General features: G+C 52.8%; 1 protein-coding gene across 2 annotated transcripts; it reads left to right on the top strand.

The window, feature by feature from the left end:
• Nucleotides 1–496: 496 nt before the first annotated feature.
• On the top strand, nt 497–12,585 carry NMRK2 (nicotinamide riboside kinase 2). 2 transcript variants are annotated; one of them, XM_064175206.1, is made up of 8 exons: nt 497–689; nt 3,290–3,380; nt 5,302–5,350; nt 5,625–5,796; nt 10,534–10,605; nt 11,073–11,179; nt 12,019–12,104; nt 12,209–12,585. In XM_064175206.1, exons 1-7 carry the CDS (start codon nt 664–666, stop codon nt 12,102–12,104), a joined length of 603 nt encoding a protein of 200 aa, XP_064031276.1. In that variant the 5' UTR covers nt 497–663; the 3' UTR covers nt 12,209–12,585. The 2 variants fall into 2 exon arrangements, with proteins under 2 accessions (XP_064031276.1, XP_064031275.1); XM_064175205.1 differs by lacking the exon at nt 497–689 and adding an exon at nt 2,666–2,791.
• Nucleotides 12,586–14,415: the final 1,830 nt, after the last annotated feature.

The following is a 14,415-nucleotide window of genomic DNA, read 5'->3' as shown; positions in this document are numbered from 1 at the left end:
TCCACAATAACATCATCAACTTTATCCTTGTTGCAACTCATCAAAACAGGAGAAAAAACGAAGAGGAAGGCAAAGAAAATTTAACTTCAAGGAAAGACCGAAAAAAAAATACACCCTCACCTCCAACAAACCCAACCCGAAACCGAATTCCCTCCTCGCACCCCAGATCTCCCAAAGGAACTGGCCGAAGGGATGCTGACATTTCCACCTCCCCCGTTACTAAGTTAGGCAAAGGCATTGCCTGCCAAAAAAAGAAAGAGAGGAGGAAGGGAGGGGGGGAAAAAAAAAAGATCTATTTATAGCCAAGCCGAGGAGAGCAGAGCAGGGCTGGGGGGTCCGGGACAGGTGCAAGGCAGCGCGCATGACCCCCGCGCCCGCTCCGAAAGGTGACATCGCAGAGCTCATGACGGTCACAGGCTCGGCCGGCGGCGAGCGGGGCGGGGAGAGGCGGGCAGGGAGGGCGGGAGGCGCCCTATAAATGGGGGCCAAAGCTTCGCTTCGCCTTCAATGAAAGAGAGCGAGAGAGGAAGGCTTCGGTGAGGGGGAGGAAGAGGAGGAAAGGGCAGGAGTCAGTTTGCGCTGCAGGAGGTTCTTTTAGCCTCTTGGCTCTTTCTCCCCCACCCGCCTCTTCCCGCGTCCCCGTTGAGGAGGCAGCTTGGAGAGATGAAATACATCATCGGCATCGGAGGGTGAGCTCTCGGGGGGGCTTTCTCCGCGTTCCGCTTTTGTTTCGCTTGTTTCGGGGTTTTTTTTGGGGGGGTTGGGTGCGTTTTATGGTTTTGGTTGGTTGGCGTTTTTGGGGGGTTATTTTGGGGGGGTGTTTGCCTTTTTTGCTCGCTTTGGGTTGGTTTTTTTTGGGGGGGGAGTTGTTGGGGGATTTTTTGGTCGGGTTTGAGGTTTTCTTTTGCTCGCTGAGGTTTTATTTGGGGGGTCTTTTGCTCGCTGAGGTTTTATTTGGGGGTTCTTTAGCTCGCTTAAGCTTTATTTGGGGGGGTCTCTTTTGCTCGCTTAGGCTTTATTTGGGGGGTCTCTTTTGCTCGCTTAGGCTTTATTTGGGGGTCTCTTTTGCTCGCTTAGGCTTTATTTGGGGAGGTCTCTTGCTCGCTTAGGCTTTATTTGGGGGGGTCTCTTTTGCTCGCTTAGGCTTTATTTGGGGGGGTCTCTTTTGCTCGCTTAGGCTTTATTTGGGGGGGTCTCTTTTGCTCGCTTAGGCTTTATTTGGGGGGGTTCTTTTGCTCGCTTAGGCTTTATTTGGGGGGGTTCTTTTGCTCGCTTAGGCTTTATTTGGGGGGGTTCTTTTGCTCGCTTGGGTTTTATTTGGGGGTGTCTCTTTGGCTCTATGGGTTTTATTTGGGGGGGTCTCTTTGGCTCGCTGGGTTTTATTTTGGGGGGGGGGTGTCTCTTTGGTTTGCTCGGGGGTTTGTCGTTGGTTGGGTTTTTCTTCCTTTGGGTCGATCTCCTTCGCGTTTAATTCCCTGCGAGACGATTTAAGGCTCGGGAGATGCTGGCTCTGCTTTAGGAAACAGCCTTTGAGGGTTCTAAAAACCGCTGCGACTTGCCGACGACTTTCCGCTGCTGCTGCAGGTCGGCAGCCAGCACGTTTTACTGTTTTAAGAGGAATATTTCCTTCTTTTTCCACTTCCCCAGCGTAATTCCGAAGGAATTTTATAGGTCAGCTGAAGCGGCTCTGCTCAAACCTTTAAATAGATGTTTGCAGCCAGTAACTTCGGCTTCTAAGAGCGTCTCTGAATGGCAAAGGGGACAAAAATCCCGCGTCGGATGGGACGGAGGTGGAGTTGGGGGTAGAGGGGTACAAAAAGCTTTGCTTTTCTTTAACAAAAGAAGGGGTTTGAGTGCGCTGGGGCCAGGGCAAAGCGGCTCGGGGCGGCCCCGCTGGCTGCCCGCGGGGGTTTGGCGGAGCTGACACCGGGGCAAGAGCCGCAACTCCGGCGTGGGATAAAGATAGCGCCAGGGGTGTTTATAGCTTCTTGAATCGGTGTTTACAGCTTCTTGAATCAAAAAGGAGACATGAACATATAAAGGCTTGAGAGCTCTTTATTCGAGCCCGTTTTGACAGCGGGGAGGGCTTTGCCGGTACAACTTGACGACCGCGGGGCGGCTGCTGAGGCTGCTAAGGCGAACTCCCGAGCGAGCGAGCGAGGCTTGTTTCTGGGCAGCGAACCGCCGGGGAGCGGGGGGGGAAGGGGAACTGCTTCAGTCAGCTACAGCAGCAACTGCCCGCTCCCTACTCGGGCCACGTCTACCTACCTTAGGTGCCCCGCAGGGAGACAAAGCCAAGGGATCCAACCCTAACCGCCGCCGTTCGCCTCCTCCCCGCTCCCTGCCCGGCCGCAGAGGAGCGGTGCGGCGCCGCGCGCGCGCTCCCTGCCCGGCCGTTGGGAGCGGCGCTGGTCCCGCGCGCGGGACGGCGGCAGCCAATGACGGGAGGGGCGGGGCCAGGGCGCAGCCAATCGGCGGCCAGCGCGCGGAATGGCGGGAAATTCGAATGGGCTGGGCGCGGCGCGGTGCGGTGCGGTCAGATCAGGTCATGGCGTGCCGGGGTGGGGATTGGACCCCGGCGGCTTCAGCGCTTGGTCGCAACAGCCCAGTGAATGCTGCAGGCTGGAAACTGCCTGGCAGGAAAGGACGTGGTGGGGAGGGGTTAGTGACAGCGGCTGGAAATGAGCCTGCGTGTGCCCGGGTGGGCAGAAAGGGCACCAGCAGCCTGGTCTGGATCGGCAGTGGTGTGGTCAGTGGGACCCAGGGGACTGTCCACCTGTGCTGAGCACTGGTGAGGCCACATCTTGAATCCTGGGTTCAGTTTTGGGTCCCTGACTCCAAGAAAGACATTGAGGTGCTGGACTAGGTCCAGAGAAGGACAAATGAAGGTGGGGAAAGGTCTGGTGAGGAGCACCTGAGGGACCTGGGGCTGTGCAGCCTGGAGAAAAGGAGGCTGGAGCCAGCTGGGGGTTGGTTTCTTCTGAGGAACAAGTGACAGAACAAGGAGAAATGGCCTCAAGTTGCTGCAGGGGAGGTTTAAGATGGATATGAGCAACAATTTTCTTCCCCAAAAGAGTTGTCAAGGCCTGGCCCAGGCTGCCCAAGGCAGTGGTGGAGTCCCCATCCCTGGAGGAGTTTCAAAGCTATGGCGATGTGGTGCTGAGGGCTATAGGTTAGTGGTACCCTGGCAGTGCTGGGTTAAGGGTTGGCCTTGATGATCCTCAAAGTCTTTTCCAAGTGAAACAACTCTAAAACCTGGCTCTAACACCTCTATCCCCTCCCTGTGCAGTGTCACCAATGGTGGTAAAACCACCTTGACCAACAGAATCATCAAGGCACTGCCTAACTGCTGTGTGGTCCACCAGGATGACTTCTTCAAGGTAAGTTGAGCTTCTCCTTTCTTTAGAACGTTAACTGCATGCAGTGACAGCAGCAGAAGGTCTCCCTGTAAGTTTTACACACTTGTGCATGCTTTCCAGGTAAGTTCTGCCAGTTCAGGAGCAGCACAGTTGGGTTTTTTTTAACCTTCTATATGTTACATATTACTGTCAATCAATCTGGACAGGCAAGGGGATGCTGACCTTGACACACTGCCAGCCTCCTGCAGAAGTGAAGCTTGGCACAGAAGGGCTTGCAGCAAAAGCTTCCTTTACTTCCAACAACAGCTCTAACTCGAGGCCAAACTGATGACTTAAGTTAGAGGTTTATTTGCTGTCCTGTGCACAAATTGCTTTCTCCAGGCTGGGTTTTCCTTTTGTGTTTTATTCACCTGATAATGTTGCTCCTCTGTAATATTTGAAGCTTTAAGCACCTCTACCTTGCTTTCAAGACAGGCAGACTGGGGAGCTTTGACAGCTCCACATCAGAAACCCAGCTCAAAGATGAGCACAGAAGGTTTGTGTTCTGCACCCAGCTTGGGAATGTAGCAGGGGAAAGGGTCACATCTGAGCCACCTTCAGCAAAGCCCACAGGCTGCAACTACCACAGGAATTCCATCAGAGCTGGACCCCACCATAGATGGAAGTCCAAGAGACATACTTGTAGTGGCAGCTTGTCCCCTAACACATGAGCACCAGCAGCACATGGTTGGTTTGTCCTGCCCTTGCAGGAGCACATGGTGTCCCAAACAGGAGACCACTCATTGGCAAGAGCTTTGCCAGAAGCCTCCTGCACAAACTTGATCAGACCTGAGCCCTTAAAGGAGGGATTCTCTTGGACTTGATCCATGAGTTCCCTCTGGTGTGTTGAGCTGGCAAATGCTGCTGCAAATAAAGCCATAACAAAGTGACCCAAGTCATGCTGTGGTGACTCATTAGAGCCTTTAGGACTTCCACATCCCTGCTCTTGAAGCTGCACATCTTAGCTGCTACTTGAAATACAGACAGCATTAAGCTGTGTTGACTTCTAACCAGAGGCCTGTCAAACCCTTGCCATTCATCCAGAGTGGCTTGACTGAGCCACAAAAATAAACTTATCCAAACTCTTGGGGTTGGATTCTTTGCTGGGGTCCTCAGAGAGGTCTATAATAATGAACACTTTACATAGCCACACATAAAACCTCATCCAAACTCTTGGGGTTGGATTCTTTGCTGGGGTCCACAGAGGGGTCTGTAAGTGAAGGAAATACTTTCTGTGCCCACAAAAAAAGCTCAAACATCCAAACTTTTGGGGTTAGATTCTTTGCTGGGGTCCAAAGAGAGGTCTGTAATAATGAGCACATTACATAGCCACATATAAAACCTTATCCAAACTTTGAGGTTGGATTTTTTGCTGGGGTCCACAGAGGGGTCTGCAATAATTAACACATTGTATGGCTACAAACAAAACCTTATCCAAACTCTTGGGGTTGGATTCTTTGCTGGGGTCCACAGAGTGGTCTGCAATAATGAACACTTTAACCACAAATAAAACCTTATCCAAACTCTTGGGGTTGGATTCTTTGCTGGGGTCCAAAGAGTGGTCTGTAATAATGAACACTTTGGCCACAAATAAAACCTTGTCCAAACTCTTGGGGTTGGATTCATTGCTGGGGTCCAAAAAGGGATCTGTAAGTGAAAGAAATACTTTGTGTAGCCCCAAAACCAACCCCCAAACATCCAAATTCTTGGGGCTGGCAACCGCTGGGCGCTTTTGCTTCTGCTCCATAGCACCAAAGGCTTTCTGTTGGGTAACTATTAGTGGCCAGAGGGTCTGTGAAGTGTTGGAGGTGAACACTTTGTTGTCTGTTGCAGTAGAGGCCAGGCTGCAGGGAGTTGGTCACTCTGGGTTTGCAGCAATGTTTTATTGCTCACTATATTTCAGCCACAAGATCAAATAGAAGTCGGGGAAGACGGCTTTAAGCAATGGGATGGTAAGAGCAGTGTTCCCTATAGGATGCAGTAAAGTATCTTCATTTTTATTTCCCTCCTAAGTATATTTCTCTTTATTTATTTTTTTTCCTTATTTAAAAAGATTTAACTGTAAATTTTTTTTACCTAACTTTAAATTTTTCAAGTTCATTCTATACTATTCCTTCTCCTTTTTGTTTTGTCTTCCCTTTAAAGCTTGATGTGTGCTTCGTGGCGTTTGATTGTCTTCCCTTTCCTTTTTCCACCCCTTCCACCCTTTTTCTTTCTCCTCACTAGTGTTGGACTCCTTGGATATGGAGGCAATGGTGAGCACTGTGCGTGCCTGGATTGAGAACCCAGTGAAGTTTGCCCGTTCCCATGGGGTGAATGTCACACCTGGCTCTAAAGAACCAACCTCCAAAGACACTCATGTGTTGGTCATTGAAGGCTTCCTGCTCTACAACTACAAGTAAGGATTTGTGCTTTGCCAGGGGAAGCTTCTTTGCCTGTGAGGGAGTTGCCCAAAGAGGTTGTGAAGTTTCCTTCTCTGCAGAGACTCCAACCCTACCTGAATGTTGGGATCACAGTACCACAGTATCACCAAGGTTGGAAAAGACCTCATAGATCATCAAGTCCAACCCTTTAGCACAGAGCTCAAGGCCAGACCATGGCACCAAGTGCCACGTCCAGTCCTGCCTTGAACAGCTCCAGGGACGGCGACTCCACCACCTCCCCGGGCAGCCCATTCCAGTGTCCAATGACTCTCTCAGGGAAGAACTTTCTCCTCACCTCCAGCCTAAATCTCCCCTGGCACAGCCTGAGGCTGTGTCCTCTCGTTCTGGTGCTGGCCACCTGAGAGAAGAGAGCAACCTCCTCCTGGCCACAACCTCCCCTCAGGTAGTTGTAGACAGCAATAAGGTCTCCCCTGAGCCTCCTCTTCTCCAGGCTAACCAATCCCAGCTCCCTCAGCCTCTCCTCTTAGGGCTGTGCTCAAGGCCTCTCCCCAGCCTCGTTGCGCTTCTCTGGACACACTCAAGCATCTCAATGTCCCTCCTAAACTGGGGGGCCCAGAACTGAACACAGCACTCAAGGTGTGGTCTAAGCAGTGCAGAGTACAGGGGCAGAATGACCTCCCTGCTCCTGCTGGCCACACCATTGCTGATGCAGGCCAGGATGCCACTGGCTTTCTTGGCCACCTGGGCACACTGCTGGCCCACGTTCAGGCAGGTATCAATCAGCATCCCCAGATCCCTTTCTGTGTGGCTGCTCTCCAGCCACTCCCACCCCAGCCTGTATCTCTGCATGGGGTTGCTGTGGCCAAAGTGCAGCACCTGGCACTTGGATCGTGGACAAGCTGCTGTGGGTGATGCTGCTCTAGCAGGAAGGTTGGACTGGATGATCATAGAATGGTTTAGGTTGAAAAGGACCTCAAAGATAATCTAGTACCAATCCCCTGCCATTGGCAGGGACACCTCCCACCAGCTCAGGTCTCATCCAGTCTGGCCTTGAACATCTCCAGGGAGGGAGAAGTCACAGCCTCCCTAAGCAACCTGTGCCAGTCTCTCACCACCCTCACTGCAAAGAACTTCTTCCTAACATCCAGTTTCAATCTCTCCTCTGCCAGTTCAAACCCATTCCTCCTCCTCCTCTCATTACAAGACCTTATCAATAGTCCTTCCCGTAGTCCCCATCAGATCCTGGAAGGCCATTCCAAGGTGGTCTTGAAGCCTTTTCTCCAGGCTGCACAGCCCCAACTCTCTCAGCCTGTCCTCACAGCAGAGCTGCTGCAGCCCTCTGAGCACAGAGAGCTTTTCCAAGCCCTCCACCATGCTGGGATTCTGTGACACTAGGTCCTCAGTGGCTGGGTTGAATTCTCTTCTTCACTAATACACCCACCCTGTCTTGAGCTACCACATCTAAGAATTCATGGTGGGGAGGTTGGAGCATTTGCCTGAGGGTGTGCCCAGGTGGGCAGCAGAGCCAATGGCATCCTGGGCTGGCTCAGCAGCAGTGTGGGCAGCAGGACAAGGGAGGGGCCTGTGCTCAGCGCTGCTCAGGCCACCCTTGGAGTGCTGTGTCCAGTTCTGGGCTCCTCCATTCAAGAGAGATGTTGAGATGCTGGAAGGTGCCCAGAAAAGGGCAGCAAGGCTGGGGAGGGGCCTGGAGCACAGCCCTGTGAGGAGAGGCTGAGGGAGCTGGGGGGGTGCAGCCTGCAGCAGAGGAGGCTCAGGGCAGAGCTCATTGCTGCCTGCAGGGAGGCTGTAGCCAGGTGGGGTTGGGCTCTGCTGCCAGGCAGGCAGGGCCAGAAGAAGGGGCCCCAGGCTGAAGCTGTGTCAGGGCAGGTTGAGGCTGGATGTTGTTAGGAAGTTGCTGGCAGAGAGAGTGATTGGCACTGGAATGGGCTGCCCAGGGAGGTGGTGGAGTGGCTGTGGCTGGAGGTGTTGCAGCCAAGCCTGGCAGGGGCACTGAGTGCCATGGTCTGGTGCCTGGGCAGATCTGGGGGCTATGTTGAGCTGTTTGAGCTTGGAGCTCTCTTCCAACCTGCTTGATTCTATGATCTATAAGTTCCCTTCCAACCTAAGTCATTCCAGAATTCCAAGTTGCAAGCAAATGCTGGGAAAAGTGAGGTGCACACAGGACTGCCTCAGGGTAAATGTAGGAAGCTCTGCTTTAGGGCACAACGAAGCCTTGGGAGCATGGAATAGTTTAGGTGAGGTACAAACACTAAGCCAGCAGTAAAGATTCAGAATCCCTTCTGGTCACCTCCACAGTGCCCAAACCTTGAGCTGAAAAGGGTTGTTGATGAGAACAAGTTGTTAATGCACTCTTGCTTGGATCTCTGCTTGACTTTGGGAGTGGTTGTCCTGTGTGCTACACATGAGCCCCATGGCACACTGAATAAACTGAGCCTTGCTGGTTAATTGGGCACTGGAGCAAAGATCAACCCTTTGTAATTTATGTCTCTGTATGGAGATGGAATTCTTGGCAGGAGGCTGAAGAGCTCAGCCTGGCAGTGAAGAGAGAAAAGTTCCAATAGTGAAATAGATCAGCTTGAGAGAGCTGCTGGAAAAGTAACAAGCAAAAGGTCTTTGGAGCTCCAAAGTGCAGTTTTGTTTACTGAACTGTTTGTAGAGAATCACAGAATCAGGCAGGGTTGGAAGGGAGCACAAGGAGCAGGCAGTGCCAACCCCTGCCATGCCCAGGGACACCCTACCCTAGAGCAGGCTGCACACAGCCTCAGCCAGCCTGGCCTCAAACACTTCCAGCCATGGGGCCTCAACCACCTCCCTGGGCAACCCCTGCCAGGCTCTCACCACTCTCCTGCTCAAAAACTTCCCACTCACCTCCAGCCTCACTCTCCCCACCTCCAGCTCTGCTCCACTCCCCCCACTCCTGCCACTCCCTCACAGCCTCAAAAGTCCCTCCCCAGCTTTCTTGTAGCCCCCTTCAGATCCTGGCAGGCCACAAGAAGGTCACCTGGGAGCCTCCTCTGCTCCAGCCTGCACAGCCCCAACTCTTTCAGGCTGTGCTCACAGCAGAGCTGCTGCAGCCTCTGAGCATCCTCCTGGCCCTGCTCTGGACACTCTCCAGCATCTCCACAGCCCTCTTGGCCCAGGGGCTCCAGAGCTGGATGCAGGACTCCAGGTGGGGTCTCAGCAGAGCAAAGTAGAGGAGGACAATCCCCTCCCTGGCCCTGCTGGCCAGACTGCTCCCGAGAAGAATCTCTGCAGCCACTTGGGACCTGCCAGACCAAGACTGGCCAAGCAAAGACATGGCTGGCACACTGCAGGGTGCCCCGGCCTGTCCCTGGGGAGGTCACACTTGGTGTCTCTCCTGAAGGTGACAAATTCCTCTGAAGTGCCCACCCTTATTAACAGGACCTTGTCTCTTGCAGTTGTGGAAAGGAAGAGGCAAGATTTGGGTAACAGGTTGGATGTGATGATCTCAAAGGTCTTTTCCAACCTGGTTAATTCTGTGATTCCTTGCTCTGGAGGAAGCATTTCCCCCACAGGCCTGGAGCTTGCTCAGCTCATGCTGTATTAAGCACTTGTGCACCCCTGGGCAGGCGTTCAGAGGTCTGTCAGTCTCCCCAGCTGCAGGCTGCACCTGCTGGGAGGATTTTCTGGCTTTATTCAGCAGGAAGCTGCAGCAGAGCTGCCTGCTTGTGGCTCTCTAAAATAAGTCGAGCTGAGGAGCTGCCTTATGCCTGCCTGTGTGGCCAGACAAGCTGACAGCTTCAGTGCACTGGGCCAGGTGCTTTCAGGAGCCAGTTGAGGTGGGGAGGGGGGAGCCAGCTCAAGGAGCCAGTTGAGATGGGGAGGGGGGAGCCAGCTCAAGGAGCCACTTGAGGGGGGAGGGGGAAGCCAGCTCAAGGAGCCAGTTGAGGGGGGAGGGAGAAGCCAGCTCAAGGAGCCACTTGAGGGGGGAGGGAGAAGGCAGCTCAAGGAGCCAGTTGAGGTGGGGAGGGAGAAGCCAGCTCAAGGAGCCACTTGAGGGGGGAGGGAGAAGGCAGCTCAAGGAGCTAGTTGAGGTGGGGAGGGGGGAGCCAGCTCAAGGAGCCACTTGAGAGGGGAGGGAGAAGGCAGCTCAAGGAGCCAGTTGAGGTGGGGAGGGAGAAGGCAGCTCAAGGAGTCACTTGAGAGGGGAGGGAGAAGGCAGCTCAAGGAGCCAGTTGAGGTGGGGAGGGGGGAGCCAGCTCAAGGAGCCACTTGAGGGGGGGAGGGGGAGCCAGCTCAAGGAGCTACTTGGGGGCAGGGCTATTGGAGGTGTCCCTGCCCATGGCAGGGGAGTTGGAACTCGATGGTCGTGAAGGTCTCTTCCAACCCATTCTGTGAATCTATGAATTGTGACTTTGGTTTCCTGCAAGCAGAGTTTGAAACGACTCTGGAGAGCCACAGTTCACACCTTGAGCCTCCCCAGCCCAGAGTCTGATCCTCCTCACTCACTAGGAGAGACCTGGGAGGGAAAAGCACTGTTGTGAGCTCCAGCAAACAGCATTCCCCACGGGTTGGAGCTACCAATCAACCTGCTGAGCATTAGCTGTGTGTTCAAGAGACCACTTAGGCTCTTGCTGTCTCTATTAGGCACAGACACAAGAGGCTAAAGGCTCTTTGCAGGGTTCTCTGGTGAATTAGCACTTCTGCCAGGCAAAAACATTAACAGAACTAACTTTTAAGTGGACTAAATTCTTTCTCCTCTACCCTAGACCACTGATAGACCTGTTTGACGTCCGCTACTACCTGGCAGTTCCCTATGATGAGTGCAAGAGAAGGAGGAGGTGAGGAGAAGATTCTCTGGTGGAAATCTCATCCTTCCTACCAGGAAAGACTCTCCCCAGTGCCAGAGTTCTCCAGGCTGCTGTTAAGTGGCTGTTAGTGGGATGTGTTGGTGGCCCCGGTTGGAATCACAGCTGCAAATGGGTAATCTAAGTGGAGAAGGACTTTCAGGGGGTGTTTTCTGAGCCTCTATCTCTGGCAGTCCCCTTTTGGGGGGGGGGAGTACATGGAGATGAGCATCTGCATGATTCCTCCACGAGCAGCAGCAAGCCCTCAGATCCTGTTTGCTTTGCCCTTTAGCTTCTGCATTTGCTTTGGGTGCTTAAAGAAACTTCCTGCAAACCCTAAATCCTGAAGGGAACTTGGGGTGATGCTAACCTGCCAGGAAGCAGCTGTCAGGTGAAGCCCAGCAGTGCAGGAGAGGCTGTGTGGTGCCATAGTGCTGATGTTCTTCTCTCCTCTGTTGCAGTACTCGGAGCTACACTGTCCCTGACCCACCAGGGCTCTTCGATGGCCACGTCTGGCCCATGTACCTGAAACACAGGAAAGAAATGGAGGACAGTGGGGTGGATGTTGGTGAGCCCTGGGGATGGGAGCTGGGAGGTTAGGGGAAATCAGGAATTCAGTGCAAGGGAGCTCTAAGTGTGGTGATGCAATGTGCTGGTTTCACTGAATCATAGGGCTGGAAGGGGACCCCAAGGCCCATTTAGCTCCAACCCCTCCTGCCATGGGCAGGGACACCTCACACACACATTCCCCGTGCACTTGGAATCGTGGCCTGCTTCACCTCCAGAGGGCTGCAGCTCGCTGCTAAGGAGGTTTCCCTTTGTTCTGTGCCAGCTGTGAGGTGGCTGGAGAAGGGGCGATGGTTTCAGACTGGAAGAAGTTGCATTGAGATCAGAAATGAGGACAGAATTCTTCCCCCTGAGGCTGCTGAGGCACTGGAACAGGTTGCTCAGAACTTGTGGAGGCTCCAAGGCTGAAAGCAGTCAGAGCTAGGCTGGAGGAGGCCCTGAGCAACCTGGGCTAGCGGGAGGTGTCCCTGCCTGTAGCACGGGGGTTGGGACTGGATGATCTCCTAAGGTCACTTCCAACCCAAACCAGTCTGAGTCTATCATTCTCTGATCACCTGGAGGTGGGGGGGACACCTTCTTTAAAGAGAGAGGAGCTGCTTGTGGGCCATAGTCCTCTTCTTGGGGAGGTTCTGTTTTCCAGCTGGGAAACAAACTCATTTGGATCAACAAAGATGAAACCTGGGCTAGTGGAGATGTCCCTGCCTATGGTAGGAGGCTTGGAACTAAATGACCTTCAGGGTCCCTTCCAACCTAAGCCATTCCATTCCTTGAACTCCTGCAGAACTCCTGTTCAGAACCTGCAGCCTGATTTTGGTTTTGTGCTCTTTCTTTTTCTCCCAGTTTATTTAGATGGCCTCAAGTCCAGGGATGAACTTTACAACCAAGTCTTTGAAGATATCCACAACAAGCTCTTAAATTCTTCCTAGGTAAGAATGTTCTTCTTGGCTGGGGGATAAAAGTGAGGGGCTGAGAGTTTGAGCTTACCTGTCCTCATGCTTGGGCCACTCATCTCTCCTTTCTTGCTTTCTAGGGCCTGGAAGACCTGAGAGAGCTGTGTACAGAATGATGTAAATAGTACTTGGAAGTCAGAGGGAGGCTTTATTTGTGGTCCCTCTTCTTGTCCTTTGGCAAGAGGGGTTTTTTTTTGTATATAATTGGAAAAGAAAGATAACTTATTGACAGCTGGGATGGACAGGACTGCTTGGGGTTTTTTATGGTCTGCTTTTTCTATTCCACCTGCCTTAAAGAGAAGCTGAAAATGCCTTTTTTTTTTCCTTTTTTAATGGAATAAGTGAGAGCTGCATTGGGCAAAACTGATTCCTGCTTCTGTGCTTTGGCAGATGTGAAGGCTTCTTGTAATGGCTTCTTTGCAACAGCTGCTTCAGCTCAGTAAAACTCAGATAAAAAGCTTTGGGTTTTTTTTTGCAGGGGGTGGTTCCTGTGTTAATATCTGGCTAAAAATAAACTGGGGAAGGACTTTTCAGGATATCAGGGAGTGACAGGACTAGGGGGAATGCAGCAAAGCTGGAGAGGGGTAGGTTCAGGCTGGATGTGAGGAGAAAGTTCTTTTCATGATGAAGAACTGGAATGGGTTGCCCAAGGAAATGGTTGAGGCCCCATCCCTGGAGGTGTTTAAGGCCAGGCTGGCCACAGCCTCATCCAGCCTGATCTAGGGCAGAGTGTTCCTGGGCATGGCAGGGGGGGTTGGAACTGCCTGATCCTTGTGGTCCCTTCCAACCCTGACTGATTCTATGAATGGGTTGGCTTGGAAGAGACTTTTCAGAGCAGCAGGAGGTTGCAACATGGTTGCTTCTTATCCTGCTTCTCTCCAAACGTGACCAGAGTGAAGCCTTGGTTGCAGCATTGTCCTCAGCCAGTGGCTGGCTCCAAGCTAATAATAAACCCTCCACAGTGCCTGAGAAGGAAAGGAGCCAAAAGGCTGTGGTGAGATAGGTGAGTGCTGAGAGCTGTCAACCCCAGCTAAAGATAGGAAGTGCCATTAAAGTGATGTCCCCAAGCACATGGGACACACCAACAGGTCACCAACAAAGTACAAAACCTTCCACGTGGGATGAGTGTGGTGAGCCTTAGGGCACAAAAATAACCTGCCTGTGGTGTCAGCACAGCTCACTTGGGAAGGGGGTTTGGGGCAAGCCTTAATTAGAATCATGGCTCCAGAAATGCAGCTGCCACAGGTTAGCAATTGAGGCTGAGAGAGTTGAGGTGGTTCAGCCTGGAGAAGAGAAGGCTCTAGGGACACCTTGGAGCAGCTTTTCAGTGCCTAAAGGAGCTACAGGAGAGCTGGGGAGGGACTTGTGCCAAATGCTGGGAGTGGCAGGATGAGAGAGAATAGCTTTGAGCTAGGAGAGGGGAGATTGGGACTGGAGAAGAGGAAGAAATTGTTGACAGGGTGGGGAGACACTGGCACAGGTTGCCCAGGGTGGTTGTGGCTGCTTCCTCCCTGGAGATGTTCAAGGCCAGGCTGGATAAGGCAACCTGGGCTCATAGGAAGTGTCCCTACCCATGGCAGGGGGGTTGGAAGAGGACTATCTGGAAGGTCCAAGCTCAAACCAATCTATGTCACACCAAAGCAGGGCTGAGAGGTGTTGTAAGGAGCTTGGTGAAGCACCAAGTCAGAGCAGTCTGCCCTCATGTTGCACTGGAACTTTCCAACTGAGTGCCCAGAGCAAGGAGGCTGCAGCCAGAACCGAGACTGATGGCACCACCTACACCTCTGCAGCTATAAAGAGGCAGATCTGCTGCTGTGCCACCACAGCAGCTCTAATGACACTGTCCCAGGGCTGGGAGCTCCTCAACAGCAAAGCTGAGGAACACCCCAGGCAGGACCAGGCTGCTGCAAACCTTCACCCATCCCTTGTACAGAATCTCAGATGGGTGTGGGTTGGAAGGGGCCTCTGGAGATGATCCAGTCCAAACCTTCCTGCTGTGGCAGGGTCACCAAAAGAAGAGCACACAGGAGTGCATCCAGGTGGTGTTAGAAGCTCTACAGAGAAGGAGACTCCACAACCTCTCTGGGCAGCCTGCTCCAGTCCTTCAGCACCCTCACATCAAAGGATTTTCTCCTCCTCTTCAAATGGAACCTCCTGGGTCTCAGTTTGTGCTCACTGCTCCTTGTTACAGCCCTGGGCAGCATGGAAAAGAGTCTGGCCCCATCCTCTTGCCCTACACAGTCCCTTTAGCTCTTGCTGAGCATTGCTCAGATCCCCTCTTGGGACT

Source organism: Pogoniulus pusillus, chromosome 41 (genome assembly GCF_015220805.1).
Source record: "Pogoniulus pusillus isolate bPogPus1 chromosome 41, bPogPus1.pri, whole genome shotgun sequence".
NCBI classification, from domain to species: domain Eukaryota; kingdom Metazoa; phylum Chordata; class Aves; order Piciformes; family Lybiidae; genus Pogoniulus; species Pogoniulus pusillus.
Note: the sequence above shows the minus strand (reverse complement) of the source record. Positions and strands in the feature narration are given on the sequence as shown.

What these genes read in the sequence shown, in the direction of transcription:
- NMRK2 (XM_064175205.1), top strand. Translation starts at nt 2,682, where the DNA reads ATGAGCCTGCGTGTGCCCGGGTGGGCAGAAAGGGCACCAGCAGCCTGG. An exon ending in TCCACCTGTGCTGAGCACTG is followed by an intron (nt 2,792 to 3,289) that starts GTGAGGCCACAT and finishes CTCCCTGTGCAG; the next exon opens with TGTCACCAATGGTGGTAAAA. An exon ending in GGACAGTGGGGTGGATGTTG is followed by an intron (nt 11,180 to 12,018) that starts GTGAGCCCTGGG and finishes TTTTTCTCCCAG; the next exon opens with TTTATTTAGATGGCCTCAAG.